At 39.7% G+C, this 25,980-nt stretch overlaps 1 protein-coding gene across 1 annotated transcript in view; it reads right to left on the bottom strand.

Annotated features, from left to right (window-relative positions):
• The window catches only part of LOC126088549 (leucine-rich repeat and death domain-containing protein 1), a 212,636-nt gene that overhangs the window by 39,265 nt on the left and 147,391 nt on the right, over positions 1-25,980 (bottom strand). The window contains exons 4-5 of the mRNA XM_049906733.1: positions 9,042-9,303; positions 6,751-6,984 (exon numbers count right to left, since the gene is read on the bottom strand). Coding sequence (XP_049762690.1) covers positions 6,751-6,984; positions 9,042-9,303 — 496 coding nt within the window. The remainder of the gene's footprint in view (positions 1-6,750; positions 6,985-9,041; positions 9,304-25,980) is intronic.

The following is a 25,980-nucleotide window of genomic DNA, read 5'->3' as shown; positions in this document are numbered from 1 at the left end:
ATTTGTGGAATGATGGTGACACAAGGTTTGAGGTTCAGAAATTCTGGAAAGTTAACAGGGGAATTTTGGGGACAGTGGGGGTGGATCACAGTTGGATGGAGGACTGAACTGAGTCAGCCAGGGTTCAACATTGGTCTTTGGTTGAGTGTGACTGGTACGGTTGATGATGAAAACATGTTTCCACTGTAGGGGTCAGGAGAAGGAGAGAACATCTTTAACAACTTTGTCACCACCAACCCTACCAATAAGACTCAACCAAAGAGCAATGTTGAGCCCTGCCTGACCCAGTCACTCCTCCATCATTCCCACTGCCCCCAAATCACTCCCTGTTAACTTTCCCAAATTTCTTAACCTTGGACCTTGCCTCACCATCATTCCTCAAATCCCTGAACATGCAAGCTAACCTTACATTTGCAGAAAGAACCATAATCTATCACCTAAAAACTGACCCTGACCTTATAATTCTACCTGCTGACAACAGCTCCACCAATTTTGTTTTGAACTACAGGGATTACCTGGCAGAAGGACTCTGCCAGCTGTCAGATTCATCCACCAACAAACCCTACCTCAGTGACACCTTTCCAGAAATCCAGGAGGATCTTCAGTCTCTCCTCAAATCCTTAGGCCCTTCTGAGAATGTCTCCCTGGAGTCCACCTCTCTCCTCACTTCTACTACTTCTTGCATTTGCACTTTCTACATGCTTTCTAATTTCCATAAACCCAGCAACCCAGGATGCCCCATTGTGGCCAGTTACTGTGGCCACACTGAGAGAATTTTTGCTCTTGTAGAGTAACTCCTTCAGCTTATTACCTAAATCCCACCCTCCTAAATAAAAGATATCAACCATTTCCTCCACTGGCTCTCCACATTTCCTGTTCCTTTTGCCACATGGTGCCCTGCTCGTCACTACTGATGCCAGCTCTCTTTGCACTAATACATTAATGCCTATGGCCTTGCCCCTCTTGAACACTACCTTTCCCAATGCCTGATGGATTTCATAACTACAACCTGCTTTCTGGTTGCCATGACCAACTATGTCCTCAGCCATAGTTATTTCTCCTCTGAAGGCATCACCCACAAAGAAATCCAGGGTACAGCTATGGGAACCAGCATGGCACCAACCTATGCCAACCTAGTCATGGGCCATCTAGAAGGGTCCTTTCTATCCACTCAGAATCCCAAACCCCTCACCTGTTTCGGATTCATGGATGACATTTTTGTGATCTTTATCAAGGGTGAGGACACTTTATCCACATTCCTCAAAAACCTTAATACCTTCTCCCTCATTCACTTCACCTGGCTCTCCTCAATCCAACAAGCCACCTTCCTCAGTGTTGTCCTCCACCTTAAAGATGGCTACATCAGTACCCCTGTCAATGTCAAACCTACCAACCAACAGCAATACCTCCACTTCAACAGCTGCCACCCACTCCATATCAAAAAGTCCCTTCCACACAGCCTAGCCACCCATGTCCATTGCATCTGTAGTGACAAGCAGCCCTCTCAAAATATACCAAGGGTCCCACAGAGGCCTTCACAGACCTTAATTATCCTCCCCACCTTGTACAAAAACAGATCCCATGTGCCTAATCCCTCCAGTCACCCTCCACCTTCCAAGTCCCACTGTCTGGTCACAGAGGAGCATTCCTCTTGTGACTCAGTGCCACCCAGGAGTAGAGCACCTGAATCACATTCTCTGTCAGGGTTTTGACTACCTCTTGCCATACCCTGAAATGAGGAATGTCCAAACCATTATCCTTCTTACCCCAGAATTCTGCCACCCGCTGAACCTGTGCAATATCCTCATCCTGTGATACCAACCTGTTGCATCATGACCCATATCACTGTAACACACCTAGATGCAAGACCTGTCCCATACATCCTCCCACCACCATCTACTCCAGCCCACTCACAAGCAACATCTATCCCAACAAGGGCAGGGCTACTTGTGAAACCAGTCATTTGATCTACAAGCTGAGCTGCAACCACTATGCTGGATTTTATGTGGGCATGACAACCAACAGGCTACTGTCTGCATGAATGGCCACCAACAAACTATGGCCAAGAAGCAGCTGGACCACCCAGTTTCTGAGCACACTGCCCAACATGATGTTCTTCATTTCAGTGACTGCTTCACAGCCTGTGCCATGTGGATCCTTGCAACCAACACCAACGTTTCTGAATTGGACAGGTGGGAATTCTCCCTACAATACATCCTAGGTCCCCATAACCTTCCTGGCCTCAGCCTTCATTACTCATTGTCCTTTACCCACCTATCCCTTCTCTGTTCCTTTTCCATGACAACACAGTCCTCTATTCCACCAATGCACACACAGTCTTTTTATTCTCTCGTTTTCCACTGCCACCCCCCCCCCCCCCACCCAAATATCCCCACTCTCCATCTAACCTCCTGACTGCACCTACCTACCCCATCCCCTCATCGCCTTGTCCCCATATGTTCCCACAAGCAGCACTTTACCATCCCCCACTCCTACCCACTGCCCGCCCCAGCCTCCTCCTTACCCACACCACCTAGTTTGCTTCCCCCATAATGCACTGCTGCTCACAGTCTGGCCTCAGTAGTCAGAGACTGTGATCATGTGTATGTTAGCTGTATTTGCTTGAGTGTGTATGTGTATGTTGTCTATTCTGATGAAGGTCTGTTTGGCTGAAAGATTTTTTGGCAGCCTTTTTGTTGTCCCTATCTGTGATTCACTCAGCATCTCCACTATATGCTAAGTAGTAACTATCCTTTTCCTATATTATCATTATTCCATCCTGGATTTTCCATTGTTTTATTAATATTACATTTCAAATCACAACATTCATGTGTGCATAAGATGTGCTTGCTTGTGTGAATGTGTGTGTGTTTTCTTTTCTGAAGAAGGCTTTGCTGAAAGCTAAATGTGTAACAGTCTTTTTGTTGTGCCTATCTGCAGGTCAGTGTGTCACCTTTACAGTGAGTAACACACTATCCTTTTCCCAATATTGTTGATATTCCTACCTGGAGTTTCCATTGTTCAATATTCCTGAACTGATAAGAGTAGGCCTACATGTTTCCTAAGGTGCTCTATATTTTTGTGGCTTGAGTTTTGTTTAAATATACCTGCAAAAGTGCTATGTAATATATATAGAAGTAATATGTTAACTGAAGGTGGAGAGGGGAAGAAAGAAAGGAAAAGGGAGGGGGATTACTGCTGTCAAGTGCATCAAGACATCTGCGAAATTAACGGTGATAAGTGAAAATGTGTTCCCAACCAGGATTCAAACCTGGGATCTCCTGCTTATTAGACAAGTGTGTTAACCATTGCACCATCTGGGACAAAGCGTTATTGCAACTGCACGGACTATCTCGGCGTGCCTCACAACCAATTCACATTCCCATCAAGTGCCACCTACCCGCAGTCCCTGTCCATTTCCTCCATGTTCACTACTCTGAGATTATCACTGGAGGTCAGACATATCCACACTGAAGAAGATGGACCCATTGTCCAGCTAGGTGAATCAATTGTATGAATGTGTGGTGTCTGTCCTGTTGGACATGTCTGGAAGAACAGACACCACACATTCAGGTAGTAACAGTAGCAGTAAATGAACTATTATAATATTATGTAGCATTACAAGTGCACAGTAATGAACAAAGTTAGTGTAAACCAGATTAGTCTATAAAACAAGTAGAGACTGGGCAGTTGAAAAGTTTCAGATTGTTAAAGTTTGGCTCACTTAGCAATAGGACTGCTTCATAAAGGAAACATACATGGTGATTATGATAGAGATCAGAAATAGCAAGTCCATTTTAACTTTAGCAACATGTATTCACTTAGTTTTATCAATTTATGTAATGACTGAAGTAATCTGAGTTCCGAGAATTCACAATACCCCTTAACAATATGAGATAAGCATATGGAAGACACAAAAATAACAGTAATGGGAAATAAGTACTTTGTTTTTACAATCAGACAACAAACATACATACTGAGATATATATCCTCCAATGGCAGTGGAACACAAGAAAGATTACACCATTTTGTAACCTGAAGCAAAATGCCATTTAAATAAATTTACTGAAATGAATGGTGTCAATAGGTACATAATCGATGAAAATGTGATGAAATTATAGCAGTGAAATCCACTGAGAAATGCCATATCAGCAACGTAAAGGATATGCCATGTCTATTTCATTTCAGCAAATTTAAATCAATTCCAAAAATTTTCAATGACAGGATAAGCAATGGTCCACCACCACACACCCATTCACCAAATGATACTGCTGCTGTTCCCATGAACCTCACAGGGGAATCTCTAGTTGTAGACTTTGGAACTAACAGGAAGGAAATATCACTGACACTGAGAAGTCTTGCAAGTCATGCTAGGATTATGTAAATCAATAAGGCAGCTGTTCATGATAAGTAGGAGATATTTGTTCGAATCTTGGTCTGACAAAAATTTTCGTTTGCCATCAATAAACAATGTAAGATCTGAGATTGAATATCACAATGTCGTTTGCTATGACATATTCCAGATATAATGTGTTGAGAAATTAAGCACAAAATATAATTAGAAACAGGACACAAGTTGTCTCTTATATAATTACTGTAACCATCTAAATGAATTGGTGAGCACTTAGTACTGATATACAGCTGTTTTATAGAATATAAGATGTGGGACATTTTAAATGATTGCCACTGATCATTTCACCTGTAAATGCTTATGTACCAGGAACAACTCATTTACCTATAAAATGAAAATTATCGTGAGAGATCATCAACCACAAGGAGAAGGTGAAAAATAAAAAAATAAAATACCTGCATTACTAATAGGATTATGTCCAAGTTAATGAACCTAAAATGCATAACAGAACAAAACCTCAATTTTGACCTTCTGTAGTTCCTAAGTAACATAAACCAGTAAAATGTCAGCAACTTTGCTAGTACAAAATGAAGGATGATTAGGGCTGGATATATCATTTACATAAGGATCATTAAGGAAGAAGTATTTATTCAGTTTGAGAAAAATGTAGTATGAAACGAGCAGTGATTTTGTTGAAGGATCTGTCCTTGCTTTTGTCTAAAATGAGGCAAGCACAGAAAAAGTAAATCAGGATGGCTAAATGTGATTTGAACATCACTTTCCCTAATTATAAGTTCTCTATCTTAACCATCACACCACACATCACATTATTTGTCATTAACCACATGTTGTTTAATTAAGAACAATCTTGACTGCAATTTATTCTTAAAAAAAAAAGGACACATAAAATGGCCCTGTGCTAGACTGAAGCATTTGTTGAATCAGATGAATCCCTAGAGACCTTTCCCTTTTACAACATTTTAAAAACCATAAAATGGCTCTGTGCTAAATTGAAGCAAACATCAAATCAGAATGAACTCTCAGGGCCCTTAATAAAGTCGTACCAGCAGGGCAGACTTTACTAAGGTCTCTATAGATTCATCTGATTTGTTGTGTACTTCAGTCTAGCATCCTGACCTGAACTGTTGGAGTTGGTGATCATGTGTGCATGAGGTGGGCTTGCTTGCGTGTAGGAATGGTGTGTGTTTCTCTTTTTCTGATTAAGGCTGTGGCTGAAAGCTTTATGTAAGTGTCTTTTAATGTGCCTGTCTGCAACTTAATGTGTCTCCTTTATGATAAGTAGCAATCTATCTTTTCTTTCATTGCTGATAATTCCTACCTGGAATTTCCCTTGTTCGACAGAGCAACTTTATGGTTTTTAAAACATTATAAAAGGAAAATTTTAGGAGAACTTGAAGATGCCCCATGAAGATGAAACAAATTGTCAATAAAAGAATAAAGTACAACTAAGACCATTTTTAATTCAGATATTCTACACACAGTTGCTGTACCAGATGGGCTACTGGACTGGAAAACATTTATTAATCATACAGTTTGAAACAGCACTTTATACAGTAGAATATACTCATTCAATCAAACTAAGAATTTAATTGGAGAACTATTCTTGGACATGAACTAACATGCTACTTTTACATAAATGCTTCTGCAGGTCCCTGATATTTTAACATATGAGGTGCACAATTGCAATACTGATGAATATTTACTGTGAACAACAAAAGTCCTCATATTTCAGACACTAACTTTTTAATAACAGAGGTATATTGTGAACAATGCTTTAATGGTGTAATCTACAGTGGAGTTTGTTGCCTAGCATGATTCAGAATACATGTCAGATATGCTAGCTTATGAATATCATAAAGTAATTGGAATATTCATCTCTTTTTTTCCCTTTTTGAGTAGCATTTGATAAAAACTGGAAGAGGCCTGAATGGGAGAGGCATGTACTTGATGAGGTGCTTGCAGTACTTGCACTTGTGGCAGTTGAGGATGCAAACAAAGGGAAGGGCTGGAAGAGATAATATCACGCATAATAGTGGGGGCTAAAAACCTGAAGTTTGTAAAAGTAAAACACAATAACACAATGTTATATATGGAGAAGGAGAGTGGAGGGGGGGAGGGGGAAGGAGAGGGAGGGAGGGAGGGAGGGAGGGAGGGAGAGAGAGAGAGAGAGAGAGAGAGAGAGAGAGAGAGAGAGAGAGAGCTCCTGTCTTAGATTTCATTTAATTGTGCCAGAACTAGTCTTGAGACTATTAAAGTGCAGAACGTATTGGCTTACCAGTAAGATCTCTTAACACTTTTATTTTCTAATTTGTTAAATTCTTCAAATTATTTTGTAGTGTATGCAATTGTGTTAGAACCATCAATATTTGCATACTTACTGTCATTGGACCGCTGCTTAAATGCCTTATTTGATTATGAGAGAGATCAATAACTCTGAGGTTTCTCAGACCTGTAATCTCCCTCAGTGTCATGTTCTCAAAAAGATTGTGTGTTAGGTTCACACAGCGAAGGGACCTTAGTGGAAGAAGTGATCCATTCAATACTGAAAGGCAGTTGTGTCCCAACTGCAGATCTTCCATATTTTCAAGATCCATAAATTCATCTGATGAAAGCTGAAAATTTTACCACATACAAATATAATAGAAATATGATGCATATGAATGTAAATTAATAAAAGTAAAAAAAGGAATGCAAACAGGAAAATTAAGAATAATAATAACAGTGAAACTTCCTAGCAGATTAAAATGGTGTGCCTGGCCGAGACTCGAACTCGGGAGAGTACTTGCCCACAAAAGTCAAAGGTGCTGAGTTTGTGTCTCCGTCCAGCACACAGTTTTAATCTAACAGAAAATTTCATATCAGTGCACACTCCACATGCCTGCAGGCATAAGTGGCCACTCATGCAGGCACAGAATGTGTGCAATAGAACAGCCTGCACATGCCCACAGGTGAGCTGACAAGCACTCACAGGCTTTTGTCCCCCCATGAGGCAATGCCGGAACAGTCTGGCTTAAGGTGTTTCATATCAGCCTTTGCAACTAATAAAAATGTGTTTATGTGTTACCACATACAGTTCATTTCATTCACTTAAAGCATCATCAGTGATTGAATTTTTGTCTGATTTTGCTTAAATTCAGAATTGAGATCAGCATGCATATGATTCAGATAGTCTTGCATTTGGCACCAGTGTTTATGATCTTATATCATTCTGACTTGTAGCATTACACATTTTCTGAAGAAGAACCTGACTGTAAATTCCAACACCAATGTTTATTTAGATTTCTTTAATTACTAGCGATTATCTTCATACACTGAGGAATGTAAGCAAATGTAATAGAATATTTTTATTCACCTTTCAGTATTTATCTTACAACTGGCTTTGTCGGAGTTTACAGTGATGTCAAGTTTTATACAATAATCAATTACATATACATGAAATGACTAGCTTATTTAAGTACGAAGGGATTTTCATTGTCACTCAGGAAAAACATATATTACAATGATTAGTTTCCAGGAATTCTCCAGTTGAATAGAATTCACTATATTTCAGCCGAGTTTGTAATATGCTCTTAATATTATATTTATTTGGTGATACTGTATGAGCTGAGTATGGTAGCTTATTGACAAACCTTATACTCAAGTATTTACAGTTATTATGGACTATTGGAATCCAGTTAGTGACTATTTCTGGTGTTGTATACGTGCATACCACATCTCATTTTGAATTTTTCCAGATTTTCTCTGGCAGATATCACACACGCAAGCTAGGTAATGTCATTATGCTAAGATATTTAAAGTGGTTCTTGCAGAACTGTCTGGGTGATAGTCTTACTAAATGTCTGATTATCTTCTATTGCCATCTGCAAATACATTTAGCACCTGAGGAATTGTCACAGAGCAATATTCCATACTGCAGATGAGAATGGAAGAAAGCAAAATATGACTGGAGCAGTAACTGATTGCTCACACTGCTCCTTAATTTATACATTAAAAAAGTACAGAAGCTAGTTTGCTGCACAGATAATTTGTGTGTTCTTCCTAAGAATTTAATGTTAATGGTGCAATTTCTACTTACATTTTATTTCAGAAAATGTGTATTGCTGCAAGTCAAATTGATATTAGGCCAAGAACATCAGTGTCAAACATAACAATACTTGGAAAACGTACATGCCCATAACACATTTGGATGGGATGTAAGCAAAATCAGATGAAAAATGCAACCACTAATGATGTTTTAACTGAATAAAACAAATATGTATGATAAAATAAATATAGATTTTTAGTAGTTAAAAAGATGGGTTTGATACGCCATAAATAACTGTACAGCAACTATGGACATCATGGCCACACAAATGAAGAATATCATGCCAAGAGTGATACACAATATACAGAGAACTGAGATGTAGTTAATATAACACTCATTCTTGCATTTTATTCATGTTCTCACTGTAGAATGCATCTCTTGATCATGTTTCTCTTCGCCTTTCTTTTAAGCTCTTGTTTTTTTACACCCAACACCAGAGCAGTAAGCATTTTCTCCAGAAGTTTGAGACATAGTTTTTCTAATAAAGATATATCAGTTTTATTAGAATTTTATGAATCCCATGCATACAGCTGTTTCAACTATCACTGATCATATTCTAAAAGTATTTCTCAATATTCAGCTTACCTCTTTGATCTTATTGTGGTCAGCATGCAATCTTTTTAGTTTTCTTAGTTTCTGTAATGTTCCATTGAAGCTCTGTATTTCATTTTTTGAGACAAAGAGACTCTCCAAGTAAATATACTTTCGAAGATCTTGTGGCAATTTCTGGAGCTTGTTGTCAGATACATGTAACAGTATTAGTTTTGCTCCATCTGGTGGTAATTCATCTTCCAAAGAAACCAACTGATTCTGATTTAAAAAGAGCCATTCCAGATCATTCAGGTGCCTGTCATGAAAGTCAATTTGTACAAAGTGTATCAAGCTTAGGGGAATCATTAAAATTTTTTTTCAGTATATATAAATCTATTTAAAAATTATCTTTGAAACTAATACTAATTAAATAAGTTCCTGAAGTGTTTCTGGAACTGTATACACTTGCAGTAGATATACCTATCCTTTACACAAGCAACATAGTTACTTGTACATATAAATTGTGATAAATTATACACAATGCGGACATTTGATCTCACAATAACGTTCTTACACTTACAAGTAACCCTTTGAAAAACTTGCCCCATGCACTCACCTACTACCACTTACTCCAGCCCCACTGCCTGTAAACTCTGAAACATCAAAGGCAGAACAACATGCTGAATGTGCTCTACAGTATGAGTGTGCCTGCTACAACACATGAGCCATTTTGATCTCTCCACCCATACTGGTTTCCACAGACATTGGAGATGGGAACTTATTCTCCAACATCTCCTCAGACACCGCTGCCCTCCCAGACTTAATTTCTCTAAACCTACACTAAACCTACACCTCCCCCCCTCCCCGAGCATCCTCTGTCTGTCTGCCTCTCTCTCTCTCTCTCTCTCTCTCTCTCTCTCTCTCTCTCTCTCTCTCTTTTGTAGCATTTATTTATTTGTTTACTCTGTGACTTTTCTCTCTTTTTTACCTTCATTTTCTCCTCTCTCTCTCTCTCTCTCTCACACACACACACACACATTTTTATATTTAACTGTCTTCTGTTCCTATTTCCTCCTAATTTGAACTGCACTGTTCATTTCACTTTCCAATTTTTTCACTTTTATTCTGTCTTTAGCTCTCAAACTATCCTTTCATTATCTCTGGACTTAAGCTGCCAAAGTGCTTATCAATGTATTATCTCTGACCTCCTACTCTTTCTGCCACCTTTCCTTCCCCCTTTATCTTCCCTTATACTTATGACAGGTAAGTCCTTCTAAACCTTGGGTCTTTGTGACCTGTCGTTTATTTTTAATCTTCCCCAACTTATTACCTTCCATAACCAGGTAATCTTCCATCAGACTTCAGACACAAGCTACCTCTAATCAGTGTGACGAACAGAACTACTTTTGAACTGTGATGCATTTCATGTGACACCCATGTCAACTGTGTCACAAATGGTGGTTGGACAGATGATCACTTCACATCTGGCTCCACCACTGGCCACCCACTCCACACATGGCTACCAACTTCAGAACTGCACCCTGAGTACCGCATGTCATTTTGCCTCTGACACTGTTTTGTTCAGCTGCAATTATGCTGCTACCACAAGCCCATCATGATGTGCACTGGCTGACCTCTCAACTTAAACAATTGATGTTTCACCCAGAACAATCCACTCTCTGGTGTGCAGTTATGTAATGCATTTTCAATACCATAGGCATTCTGGATGATGACACCCAAATTGTGACTTTAATTTGGCATCTGGCAGAACACACAGACCACATCAGTGATGTCATACTCACACTACCCACTCAAAATAAGTACAAGACCTCAAAATTGACTCTTCTGCAGTGCATGTAACAGACACCAGAACAGTAATTAAAACAAAGCTGGAAATAAGTTCAGCCAAAATTTTTTCAAACAATCTAACAGTGTTCAGAAAGGATAGATTAAATACAGTTGGTGGTGGAGTATTTATTGCTGTCAGAGGTAGTGTGCCTTGTAGCGAAATTGAAGTAGATAGTTTGTGTGAAATAGTATGGGTAGAGGTTATACCTGACAATTGGACTAAACTATTAATTGGGTCGTTTTACTGGCCCCCACGACTCAGAAGATATAGTTGCCGAACAGTTCACAGAAAACTTGAGTCTCATTTCAAATAAGTGCCCCACTCACACAATTACAGTTGGTGGTGACTTTAATCTACCCTCGACATGATGGAAAAATTATATGTTTAAAACCAGCGGCAGGCATAAAACATCATCCAAAATTATACTGAATGCTTTCTCAGAAAATTATTTTGAACAATTAGTTCATGAGCCCACTCGAAGTGTAAATGGTTGCAAAAGCATACTTGACCTTTTAGCAACAAATAATCCTGGACAAATAGTGAGTATGTGACGAATACAGGGATTAGCAACCACAAGGCAGTTGCTGCTAGGCTGAATACCGTAACATCTACAACCATCAAAAAGAAACGCAAAATATATCTATTTAAAAAAACTGATAAAAATGCTCTTAACGCCTTTTTAAGAGGCAGTCGTCACTCCTTCCAATCTGATCATGTAAGTGTAGAAAAGTTGTGGAATGTTTTCAAAGAGATAGTATCTACAGCAATTGAGAGACACACATCAATACCTTCACTGCATGATAGCAATGGTGAAGTCACTGATGACAGTGCCACTAAAGCAGAGTTATTAAACACAGTTTTCCGAAACTCCTTCAACAAAGAAGATGAAGTAAATATTCCTGAATTCCAATCGAGAACAACTGCCAAGATGAGAAACATAGAAGAAGATATCCTCAGAGTAATGAAGCAGCTTAAATCACTTAATAAAGGCAAGATTGTATACCAGTCAGGTTCCTCTCAGAGTATGCTGATAAAATAGCTCCATATTTAGCAATTATATACAACCACACACTCACAGAAAGATCCGTACCTGAAGACTGGAAAATTGCTCAAGTCACACCAATACCCAAAAAGGGAAGTAGGAGTCATCTGCTGAACTACAGCAATCACTAACGTCGATTTGCAGTAGGGTTTTGGAACATATGCTGTATTTGAACATTATGAAGTACCTTGAAGAAAATGATTTATTGACAAATAGTCATCACGGTTTCAGAATATATCGTTCTTGTGAAACACAACTAGCTCTTTATACTCATGAAGTAATAGGTGATATTGACAAGGGATGTCAAATTGATTTCATATTTTTACATTTACAGAAGGCTTTTGACACCATTCCTCACAAGTGTCTTCTAACCAAACTGCGTCCTACAGAGTATCACCTCAGTTGTGCAACTAGATTCATGATTTCCTGTCAGAAAGCTCACAGTTCATAGTAACAGACAAAAAGTCATCAAGTAAAACAGAAGTAATATCCGGCGTTCCCAAAGGAAGTGTTATAGGCCCTCTATTGTTCCTGATCTATATTAATGACATAGCAGACAATCTGAGTAGCCATCTTAGATTGTTTGCAGATGATGCTGTCATTTACCGTCTTGAAAGTCATCAGATGATCAAAATGACTTGCAAAATGATTTAGATAAGATATCTGTATGGTGCAAAAAGTGGCAATTGACCCTAAATATGGAAAAATGTGAAGTTATTCACATGAGTACTAAAAGAAATCAGCTAAATTTTGACTATGTGATAAGTCACTCAAATCTGAAGGCTGTAAATTCAACTAAATACTTAGGGATTACAATTACATGTAACCTAAATTGGAACGATCACATAGATAATATTGTGGGTAGAGCAAACCAAAGACTGTGATTCATTGTCAGAACACTTAGAAGGTGCAACAGGTCTACTAAAGAGACTGCTTACACCATGCTTGTCTGCCCTATTCTGGAGTATTGCTGTGCGGTGTGGGATCCGCATCAGGTGGGACTGATGGATGACATCGAAATAGCAGCTCATTTTGTATTATTGTGATATAGGGGACATAGTGTCACAGACATGATACGTGAATTGGAGTGGCAATCATTAAAACAAAGGCGTTTTTCGTTGTGACTGGATCTTCTAATGAAATTTCAACCACCAGTTTTCTCCTCTGATTACAAAAACATTCTGTTGGTACCCACCTACATAGGGAGAAATGATCATCACGATAAAATAAGAGAAATCAGGGCTTGCACAGAAAAATTTAAGTGGTCATTTTTCCCTTGTGCCATTCGAGAGTGGAACGGTAGAGAGACAGGTTGAAGGTGGTTCATTAAACCCTCTGCCAGGCACTTTAGTGTGAATATCAGAGTCATCACATAGATGTAGATGTAGAAGCAATATATGAGGAGCAACTTGCAGACAATATGTCATCCCAGATTTCACATCGGATGCATACAACACGTGATCCAAGACTCACGCCAGATGCAGCTCTATGGACACTGTGCATTGTGAAACTTCCACCGCAATTATATATGGCAATGATTGCCTTGAGGTAGATCCACTTGAAAAAGAAAATCAATTTTGGCCAACAGGATGTTTACTGTGATGCAACACCATCAATGAATAAATGCCTCATGAAATTCTATACCATACAGCGGGTGACCACGGTCAAACAACCAAGATCACTAACTCGCCACAAACAGCTGCAACAACATACAAGGATAACATCACCACGCCCCCTCAGAAGGCAACCTGGGCCAACTAATCACACTACTGCAACATCAGCTGGCAATGATGGGTCAAATGCCACTGTCACCTGAAAGCTGGTACCAAAATCAGTCTGGTGCTGCCACAAGGAACTGCCATCAGCCTTGAGAATTCCCAGACTCCACACATGGGTTCACTAGACCCACTATTCCACATTAAATCAGCAAATGACCTACAACTGCCATGTATGTATCAAACACATGCCTCACAACCACCACCTCTGGGGGGTAGATTGTATGTCTACAAATAACAACAGAGGCAACTACGTCCTAATGGAACAATGGCATGTCCCACTATGCGTGAGGTTGATGTATTTATGTGCTCTGAATATGTTCAAGGAATGGGTTATGACAATGGACCTGTTGAGAATGATCAGTGGTACCTCGACTGCCATTGAATTTTGAATGCTCTCCACGCCAAAAATGCAACACTCCGACAGTGTATAAATGACCTGCCTGCTGCTCTCACTCTGGCGTGTAAGCACTAATTGAACCTTGTGCATACCCACCATGCAGCTGAGGACAGGTGGAGTGAGTGTGACCATACTCACCCTGCCGAGCCCCTCCCCGTTGTCAGGTGTCAGTGCACCCAACACCTGTGCAGTCAATGGCCCTGGACACATCTTATGCAACACATGTTAATGAGGATGAGTAGGAAGAACAAAACCGTAATGTTAGGATACAGTATTACCAGTGTCCTGCGTGACACAGTCAACTGAATTAAATATCTGGGCATAATGTTGCAGAGCTTTATAAAATAGAATGAGCATGTGAGAACTGTGGTAGGTGAATGGTTGACTTCAGTTTATTGGAAGAATTTTAGGAAAGAGTGGTTCACCTGTAAAGGAGAGTATATATAGGATGCTGGTGCAACCAACTCTCGAGTGCTGCTTGAGTGTTTGGGATCTGTACTAGGTTTGATTCAAGGAAGACATTGAAGCAATTCAGAGGCAGATTGCTAGATTTGTTATCAATCCATTCGAAGAACACATAAGTGTTAAGGAGATGCTTCAGGAACTCAACTGGGAATCACTGGAGGGAAGGTGACATTCTTTAAAAGAAACATTATTGAGAAAATTTAGAGAATCAACATTTGAAACTGACTGCCAAACGATTCTACTGCCACCAATATACATTGCACATAAGGACCACAAAGATAAGAAACGAGAAATGAGGAATCATATGTAAGCATATAGACAGTTGTTTTTTCCTCGTTCTATTTGCGAGTAGAACAGGGAAGGAAATGACTAGTAGTGCTACAGGGCACCCTCCACCATGCACCATATGGTGGCGTGTGGAGCATCTATGTAGATGTTGATGTAGATGTAGCACGGCACACTCTGCATTACCAAGCAGTGCACTGAACCCAGGTGCCCCTTCCATAGCAATTTTCTCAAAGTTAAAAGTGCAACAATGTGCAATCCAACAGCCTGGTGAACTAGATTCTAATGACTGCTAGTGCACCATTTTGAGACAAAGTGTGCCATTTAGCCCCAGCCCAGTGGCTGACAGACTGTTGAACAAAGGAATAGTCTGCCCTTTGGAAACATGTGGGCATCACTGATAAAGCTTGTTTGGAAGAAAGATGGGACCATCAGACACTATGGGAACAACAGAGCTCTCAACTTCCGAACAGTGTATGGTAGTTAGCCAATAACAAATATTCAGGACTTCATGCAATCAGTCGCAGGTGCTACTATCTTTAGTCTGATGGACTGTAAAAAGGCGTACCTCCAGTTTTCCACAAACCTAAATGACGTTACAAAAACGGCAATAATCACACCATTTTGCTTCTTTGAGTACCTCTTCATGTCATGCAGTCTGAAGAATGCAGCCCAAATATGGCAGCGCTTCATAGATGGGATACTTCTTCAGTTCAACTTCTGCTATATCCACTTAGATGATATCCTCATTTTTTGTTTTTTCAGCCTTACCCCAGCAACACAACCAGCACCTCAAACAAGTTCTCACTGCCTTTCAGGATGGTGGCATGGTCATTAATGAAGAGAAATCTCAGCTGTGGAAGGCTGAAGGCTTCCTATGGCATATAGTAAATGCCACAGAACCAAACCTACAGCTGACCAACCTATTCTCATCAAACAACTTCCTTTAACTTTGAATTCCCCTGAGCTTTGTCGCTTCTTAGGGATCTTTAACTTCTATCAGTGTCATCAACTGCAAGCAGAGCCAATAAAAGCACCCCTAATAGTCATCCTCACTAGCCCAAATAAGCAGGGGAAAAGACAAGTACTTTGGACCAACAAAATGAGGGATGCATTTGAACTTGCTAAGGATCGTCTAAGCACAGTGTCACAATTACCAATAATATGTCAGTAGTGGATGTCCATAGGGACACAACACTGATTTTGAACACAGCCTGCATACAGTGAGCTGAACATGTATGTGTGCTACCACACAATGTTGACTACACTTCTGTTTCATCTAGTTTGTCACCAGACAGTGCCCTCATAATCATCTGCTCAAGAGTTCCGACTTGAAAGATGCCACTCCCAGCAGTCCACACACTTGTGTGACTGCATCTGTTGATGCACTACTTCCTCTGCCATAGCCATGGAACCACACACCTACTCCAAATCCTGGTATGGCCACATCAGATGACTCCCACACCACCTGCTACCTTACTGTCTATATGGCATTAGCATTGCAGGTAACACCTCTCCAAGAAATGGTCTGGTCATGTCTCACTTATGCTCATGTCATGGTATGACTCATTAGGCACACTTCTGCAACACTTATCTGAGAATTGATCCAGTCATGTCCTGTGTGCGCACCTACCATGGCACGACCTGCATTATGCTTCTTTGAGTTAAGATCCTGCTGTGTCCAGTCCTTGCCTGAGTCACAGCACAGCTGGCACTCACAACTGCACACTCCACACCAGACAGTTGATGACAGCTGCTCACAGCTGCTCTGCATTACAGGGAACAAGGAGGGCAGCCTCTGTAAGGATACTCACATAGATAGTGCTGCTTGGAAGTGTAAGTATCACTGGGCAGAGAGAGTAGGGATGCCAAACAGGAATATCAGTGCAATAAACAAAGACTTCAGTATGCTGTGAGACTTGCACCAGCTAAACAAGACTGTGAACATTTACTCCACTCCCCGTCATGTAATGTGATTGCTTGGATCCCATACACCTGAACAACATTTCAGTGTGGGCTATAAATAAGTTTTGTGTAAGTTGCCCCTTTCACAGATGTTCCAAGTATCTCCAGGGAATCAGTAAATTATGTTCCAGGTTTTTGTTTTGTCATAATAAAAATCTCTTTGTTGAGTGTTAAACACTTTAATTCTTAAAGAATGCTTGTAATACTTGTAGCAAACTCCAGAAATTAAAACTGAACCAGAAAGATTAATTTAAAATTATTTGTTTATTGTTATGTAACACATTGCATCAATCATAATGCAACCACAATGTGAATGCTGCTTTCAGGCATAAGATGAGTTATTTCGCTGTTCATAAGCAGCTAGGAATTGCCCAGTTGCCCTGACTACTGTCATGTGGTCAGCAGACACTGTAAAGGAGTGTATTGGGGGGCTACTGAGACATGTGTACGAGAGATACTAAAGTTACCTCAAGTACAACCCAATTATGTGGACACTGTCTGCTTTATGTAATAAATGAGTATTCACATTGAGAAACTTTCCAGATTAATTAAGACAGCATGCATTGTGCCCCTGTTAAAGAAAGGGAGTGCAGTAGACAGATAACTACAAGCTGATTTCTCTGCTGTCATTTGTCTCAAAACATAGAGAATCAATTATGAAAGAGAGATTAATGAATTATTTGACTGGTGCATAAGTTCATAGCATTTTTGTTTTGCATGGTACTCTGCTTGCTATGGACCTATTTATCAATTTTATTTGTAGATCACTTTTGCTATTTGAGTTTACATATTGTCATATTGTCCCTTGGGGATAGTGAGTGGAGCTTTGGATGCTAGAAAATGGAATGCCAAGTGGAGAAATCAGAACTTTTCCAACATATTCCTCTGTTTGCATTCAGTAGGGGGGGGGGGGGGGACAGCAGCAGAGGCAGCTAGAAACATTTGTGCCATGTCTGGTGTCAGAAGGCACAGAAGTTGAATGCGCGCCAGGGGTTATGGTTCCGGATATCCACTAGGGGTTTCTGTGCTCCGGTGTGTGCCTGCACCGCGAGCCTCACAGTGTGAGTGTGCCACTCTCTGTACCATCTGAAGCCTGCAGCCAATTGCGTTTCCTGCAGTCATGTATTCAGGCGGCCACGTGGCTCTACAGCGGCAGTCTGGTATTCGCCGTGGTTCGCATGTGCATCTCAGCTGTACTGTGTTCCAGTTCCTTGTGTGGAGGTACACACTGTCATTGTTTGGATTGTTCCTTCATTGTTGTTGTCTCGCCACAATTCTCACCTCGTGTTGTGTCCTGGTTGGTCATAGTGTCTGTCATCCCCTACTTGTTTCTCTGTCTCGCCTGTCCAGTGTTAGTGATACCTCCAGCAGCTCCCCTGCCTGGTGGTTTCACATCTCCATTCTCTGCCGAGCACTGCTCACTGGTTGCTCGTCGCTATAACATCACGTTTGGAGATAATGCCACTGGACACAGCACAGAGAATTGTTTTGACTCTTCACAATCAAGAAGGCCTTCGGCATTTGATTAAGTTTGTTTAAACACATTAATTCATAATGATCCATGACAATGTACTCAAGAACTAGCCAATGTGATGAGCCGTGATCATTCCATAATCATGCAACATTTGCATGCAATGATGAAAGTTCAAAAATCATGTGTATGGATACCACATGCTCTAAGCCAAAATCACAAAAACCAATAATATGTCAGTAGTGGATGCCCATAGGGACACAGCACTGATTTTGAGAGGCCATATGGGCATCTCGACTTGCTCATCATCAATTGGCTCATGAACAACAATTATCATTCATATCCTGTATTGTTACTGGTGACAAGAAATTGTGACTTCATGCTAACATAAAGAAAAGAAAGGAATGGCTGAGTCCAAAAAAGCAGCAATTCTCTGTACGAAGTCCTGTGTGCATTCACAAAAGATAATGTTATGCATCTGGTGAAACAGCAACGGTTTGTGGTAATATGAATTGCTTCCCCAGTGTAATCATCACTGCTGACATTTATTATCAACAACTGAGATGTGTCGCAGATGCAGTCCAAGAACAACGATCAGGAAGACTGTGTGAAGTGATGCTACTCTGCTCTAACACCCACCCACATTAGACTGACAAAAAATGCTATAAGGAGCTGGGTTGGAAAGTCATTCTGCATTCATCTTATTAAGCTGCTCTAGTTGCATCCCTATGAATTATTTTTTTCTGTTTTTAATTGCTATTTGGTTCTGATTTTCTGTAACATGTATATGTAACATAGCCACAAAAATCATCTAATTATTATTTATATCAGATTTCATTCCACTTCATTATTGCAGTCATATTCTCAAATGAGCTGACTGCAAATTTCATGTGAGTTCATGTGTGTTATGGACTTGGCAATGCCAATAATCAGAAAGACTGGTTTTCTGACCAGTAATGTAGTTCAGTACTTGCGAAACTAATTAACTTACAAAGCAAGGAACATTAAAGTTTGTGTCCTGTTACATTTTCCATGGCAGATTTTGCCTCTGGGCTTGTTAGATCCTGACCTTTGCTACTGTACTTTTGTTGACTTAATTTTTATGCACAAAGTGCCATGCCTCACAAATTGATGAAACCATTAACAAAGATTTTGTATAATTTATCATAATTTTCTATATTGTGCTTGTACGTGCAAATGAGGTATTTCCAATGCAGAAGGTTAAAATGGTTTGATAAATTTTTCTAATTTCCTGGACCACCACATATTTCACAAAAAAATTACTATTAATACTTATAGGCCATTCTGAGTAACAAACTCTAACAGTTTGTCTAATGATCATGTAGATTCAGATATCACAACATGTCCTTCTGCCAGTCTTTATAAGACCCATTCAACCCCCATAAAGTTGGTCTGTGGGAGCCATACCCTATGCTAACATCTCTGCATGACTCTTACGACTATTAACATACTGACATTTCTGTGAATGAACAAGCATTGGCATCCACAAAAACTTAGTAATATCAGTGCTTCAGGACCCAATGGTGAATTCTCTAATGCAGGTTTTTGATTATTTTGATTAAAATGTGTTGCAAATATTAGAAAAGTTGGACCTTCATTGTCAGTGGAACATGTGAATACTATACACTATGAGTTTTATTAAGGACTGGACCAAGTAAAATAGCTCTTTGTCAATTTTCTTTTAACGGATTACTGCAAGCCACTGTGTTTACTGTAATGCATTATGTAAACATAACTTTAACCCTCCTCCCCTTACCCACCTCAATAATTTCATCTATGTGACTCTTAGAGCAACTACTGATTCCTGGACAGTATTTCTAAAAATTATGCTTCAACATTGTCATAATTTATCTGATAAACTCCACCACTGGACTGCTGTTGGATGTGAGAGCTAGCCTGTTTATCCGCTACTTGCATTACAAAGCTAAGGAACAGGTTATCATCCCAACAATATGACATTAAGTATAATAAGTAGTGAACCCAAAATTGTGGAGTTGCAAACGTTATTAAGTAAACACCAGCCACTATTCATTACAGTTCTCAGATTCATGACTACAGAATAGTGTGCTACCAAAGACGCAAATAAGAAAAGAAGACAAAAATTAGGTTGGTTATCTTGCACCCTTTGTGAATCAGTTTGGGTGCAGCAGAGAAATACAGACTCAGCCATAGTAGAATTCACAAAAGTGGCATTTAATGCTCTTGACAATGATGAGGGTGTCACAAGCATGTTCTTAGACTTTGCCAAAGCTTTTGATACTGTTGACCTATGAAACAAGTTAGAATCATTAGGAATAAGAGGTGCACCTAATGCTCATTTCCTGGTCATGTCTAGCTTATAGAGAATGAAGAGTAAAGATACCACAAACCTCAAATAAGGTGAAAACTGATTAGAACCAAAATGCACTGATACTAGGAACAATACTATTCTTGATATACACAGTTGGTTTTCCCAAAAGTGTCACTCAGGGTGAAAAAATTCTCTTTTCTGATGACAGCCATGTTATAGTCACTGATACAACAAGAGAAATCTTGCAGAGAAAGGAAACAAAATCCTCAAAGAAGTTTACAATTGGTTGATATGCAATGAAGTTATATTGACCATACATAAATCTAAGGTCATGTACTTCTATTTGAAGAGTGAAACTGACACAGTTAATTTAAATGTAGGTGGTAGTTCTATAGCTCACACAAGAAATACAAAATTTCTGTGAATAAATATTAATTTGCAGCTGAATTGGTGTGAACACACAAAGATACTTGCAAACAAATTATCACCAGCATGTTACACTCTAGTAGTTCTGTCAACAGTTTGTAACAGCCAGTGTCTTTAGTTATATACTATTCATCTGGACAATCAATTGTTATCTATCAAATTCTTTTCTGAGGAACAAATGTACAATTTATGAACACAGTTTTCAAATTACAGAAAATGGCCCTAAGAATAATAATGAAAAATAGTAATTGGCTTCATTGTAAAGATATGTTCACAACATTGGGGGTTTTTATTACACCATGTTAGTACACCTACCAATTCATTTAGTACACACAAACAATGTTGATAATTGCTGCTGTTCATAGCCATGGAGGAAGATCTAGAATGAACTTACATTTACCTGAAAGGAATACATGTAAAACTCACAACAGCATTTTCTACCAAGGAATAAAACTGTACAATAATCTGCCCAAGAAGATTAAAGAGATCATTAAAACCATCTTATTTCAAAAGGCCATTAAAAAGTACCTGTTAAACAGCACATTCTATATATTGAGGAATTACACAGATTAGATGTTTGGTAAAAAATGTAATCCATGTATATAACAACAATAAAAACTCTCTATCACTACACATAACATTCTCTCATTATTGTGCTTTTTGCTTTTTTCTTTCATGAAAAACATTCTCCATAGGCATTATACTGTATAATACCAAACCTATATCCTTTTACTGAGCTTAATATCTCACTCATTCACTTGACTGTGAGTGCCATCTCAGTGGTAGATCTGGGGATCCTGTACAGGGGAGAACTCAGGATACACCCATCCCATTAATCCTTTACACTCTGTAATGTAGACACAGGGCATCTATGCGCACTATTATTCAAGTCACCACTGTCTGGGCAACAACCATGCCCACTCCACCTGACACAGTCCTTATCCCACTCAGGCTGCAGTGACAGCCACAATATAGTTAGCCTGAACAATGTAACATGTAAGTAAATCTGTGTGTCTGTATTTGTGTGTGTGTGTGTGTGTGTGTGTGTGTGTGTGTGTGTGTGTGTTTGTTTTTGTTTACTCCATAAACAAAATTTCATACGAAAGCTAGTAACATTTTCAGTCTTCTTGTACGCTTTTTGGCAAATCAGCACCTCAGCTATTTGGTGGGTTGTTAATTTTACTCCTGAAGTTACTTATATTCTATGATAGACTCTCCATTGACTACATATGTAAGTATTATTATTATTATTATTATTATTATTATTATTGACAGTCCACTGAAATATTTAGATAACTTCTTTCATGAGTACAAATAAAGTCCTTTACAAAAATTTCTCTTAATGTACCATCAAAAGAGGTGATTTTGGACACCAGGGTGAATTCAGACAGTATGGCTTATTTGCTCTTTGCCACTGCATAGAAACAAAGAGTTACTTATTTTAATGTCTGTGCACCAGTTATTTTAAGCACAAGATTGCATTTATCACTTTCCACAACTTTTATTTTGTGTCAATTGTTTCCCTAGGTGAATAATTGATGAACAGACTCAATGTTAAAAATCCATGCAGTATCGTAAAGTGGAAACTTTTTATTGTTGCGCCGAACGGGAAGTTATTGTAACCGTAATTGTCAACGTGCTCAGTAGCTAACAGGATTGAGACAATTTCTGTACAAGTTTGTTGAGTTCCTCGTGCAAGGTTATAAAATAACGACGGTTTTTGTAAAACTGTGTAGTGTGTGGGGTGATTTTGGACAATGCCAAGAACACATAAGAGCGGGAGAGGTGCTACAGTACAGTGTAATTATGACCCGGAACTTTTAGATAAAGCTGTTCATGATATTCAGAGTGATAAATTATTGTACAGAAAAGCATGTGATTTGTATGGTATACCTAAATCAACCCTACAAAATAAAGTGCAGGAAGTGCATAAAAAAAAATTTAAAAAAATGGGAGGACAGCCAGTGTTAAATTAAGAAGAAGAAGAAATGTCGAAGGAAGGTACCTTGAGGGCTGCACATTGGGGATTTCCCTTCACTAAATTGGATATTAGATATTTAGTTAAAGGTTACCTTGATAAATCTGGCCGAAAAGAGAAGAAATTTCGTAATAATTTGCCAGGAGAAGAATGGGTGCATTTATTCCTCAAACGATCTTCTGGAAAATCTTCTGGAAAATCTCCCACATAGCAACATGCTCAACTATGATGAAACCAACATGTCAGGTGATCCAGGCTACCTTAAAATGTGTAAAATGACACCAAAATCAAATAAAAAGCATGTAGAACTTTTAAAAAAGGCAGTAACTGTCTGAATTTGCCCTCTATATACTGTAACTTCGGACAGAGATTTAAAAAACACATTTGTCATAAATCACCCCAATCCATGGGGTGACTTCAGACACTTTATTTAACTGCCTCAGATAAATAAACCTACACATACATTTTCTGGTTCTGGGATATTTTATTCATTACACGTACACCCTACTACTTCCATAACAATCAATTTAATCTAACAATATGTACAAAAGTTATCATCAAAATAATGACAAAGCCATCCGAAATCACCCCATTTGACGGTACTCATAATGAAAAGAATTCTTACCGAAGAATGGAAAAACTGGTAGAAGCCAACCTTGAGAAAGATCAGTTTGGATTCTGGAGAAATGTAGAAAAACACCAGGCAATATTGACCTCAGGACTTCTCATAGAAGATAGGTCAAGGAAAGGCAAACCTATGTTTATAGCATTTGTAGACTTGAGAAAGCTTTTGACAGTATTGACTGGAATACTCTCTTTCATATTCTAATGATGGCAGGAGAAAAATACAGGTGCAAAAGGCTACTTACAATTTGTAACAGAATCCAGACAGCAGTAACAAGAGAAGCAGTGGTTGAGAAGGGAATGAGACAGGGTTGTAGACTACCTTTGGAGGAAACAAAAGAAAAATATGGAGTAGGAATTAAAGTCCAGACAGAAGAAATAAAAATAGTGAAGTTTGCCGATGACACTGTAATTCTGTCAGAGACAGTAAAGGACTGGAAGAGCAGTTGAACAAAATGGACACTGTCTTGCAAGGAAGATATAAGATGAACATCAACAAAAGCAAAAAGGATAATGGAACTTATTTGAATTAAATCAGGTGACACTGAGGGAATTAGATTAGGAAATGACGCACTTAAAGTAGTAGATGAGTTTTGCTATTTGGGCAGCAAAATAACCGATGCTGGTTGAAGTAGAGAGGATATAAAATGTAGACTGGCACTGGCAAGAAAAGTGTTCCTGAAGAAGAGGAATTTGTTAACATCAAATATAGCTTTACGTGTCAGGAAGTCTTTTTCCAAAAGTATTTGTATGGAGTGTAGCCATGTATGGAAGTGAAACACGAACAATAAACAATTTAAACAAGAAGAGAACAGAAGCTTTTGAAATGTGGTGCTACAGAAGAATGCTGAAGATTCGATGGATAGGCCCTGTAACTAAAGAGGAGGTACTGAATAGAACTGGGGAGGAGAGGTAAGAAGCCAGAAATTGGAGAAGCACATCATCAGCAGAAGAAGTCAGGAGTTTCCTCATCTGAGCCTTAAATGTGTGGACCAGTCGTTCAGCCTCACCATTTGACTGTGGATGGAACGGAGGGGCCGTGACATGCATGACACCGTGATGGGCACAAAACTCCGCAAAATTGGAAGAGGCAAATTGTGTACCATTATCAGTAACAAGAGTAGAGGGAAGGTCTTCCAAAGAGAAAATGCGAGCTAGAGCATTGGTGCTTGCCGCGGTGGTAGGCAACATGCAACGGACAATGAAAGGAAAGTTAGAGTAGGCGTCAATAACGAGAAGCCAATAAGTATCTAAAAAAGGTCCCGCAAAGTCAGCATGAATATGCTCCCACAGCTTCTCAGGCGAAGACCACGGTGACAAAGATGACTTCGGGCGGCCTGTGACACACGAGGGCTGCAGGCAGCAACCATGTGTGCGATTTCAGAGTCAATGCCAGGCCAGTACACATGACAGCGCGCCAGAGATTTTGTGCGAGAGACACCCCAGTGCCATTGGTGAAGGAGGTGCAAGACCGAAGCACGCAAAGACGCAGGTACCAAACCATGCGGCGAAGCATTTTCGGTGGAAAGGAGGATAACACCATCCCTAGCCGTGAGGCGGTAACGCAAAGCGTAGTAGTTCTGCAACGGATCAGAAGTCTTAGCGGACGGACGATCTGGCCAACCCTTCTGAATACAGCGTAAAACCCAGGAGAGGGTAGGGTCAGAACCCATAGCAGCCACCAGTCGGTCCCCGGTGATGGGGAACCCATCCACAACCCGCTGCTCGGCAACATCCAGGTGAAAACACAAAATTTTGTCCCTATCAAATGACAGATCAGGACCCATGGGAAGGCGAGACAGTGCATCAGCATTCGCATATTGAGCCGTCAGCCGGAAATGAATCTCATAATTGAAATGAGACAAGTAAAGAGCCCAACGCTGGAGGCGGTGTGCAGCCTTGTCGGGAAGTGATGTTCATGGATGAAACAAGGAAACAAGTGGTTTGTGATCCGTAACAAGATGAAATTTGGATCCATAGAGAAAAACACCAAACTTATGAAGAGCATAAATAATGGCCAAAGCTTCTTTTTCAATTTTACAATACTTTTGTTGGGCACCTGTGAGCGTTTTGGAGACATAAGGAATGGGTTGTTCAGAACCATCAGAAAAACGGTGTGCAAGGACTGCACCGACCCAGTATTGAGAGGCGACCCTGGAAAGAACAAGATGTTGGCCAGGTCGATAAGTAGCCAGGCACGGGGCCTGTTTCAGCATAGTCTTCAATTTCTGGAAAGCCGCATCACATGACGCGGACCAGTGAAAAGGCACGTTTTTATGCAACAGGTGATGCAACGGCTGAGCCACCGAAGCAGCAGACTTTAAAAACTTGTGATAGTATGCTATTTTCCCCAAGAAGGCCTGCAGATCCTTAATAGATGTAGGGCGAGGAAGGGCATCGAC

This window comes from Schistocerca cancellata, chromosome 1, assembly GCF_023864275.1.
Source record: "Schistocerca cancellata isolate TAMUIC-IGC-003103 chromosome 1, iqSchCanc2.1, whole genome shotgun sequence".
Classification (NCBI taxonomy): Eukaryota; Metazoa; Arthropoda; class Insecta; order Orthoptera; family Acrididae; genus Schistocerca; species Schistocerca cancellata.
The sequence above is the reverse complement of the archived record's forward strand: the minus strand, read 5'-3'. Positions and strand labels throughout refer to the sequence as shown.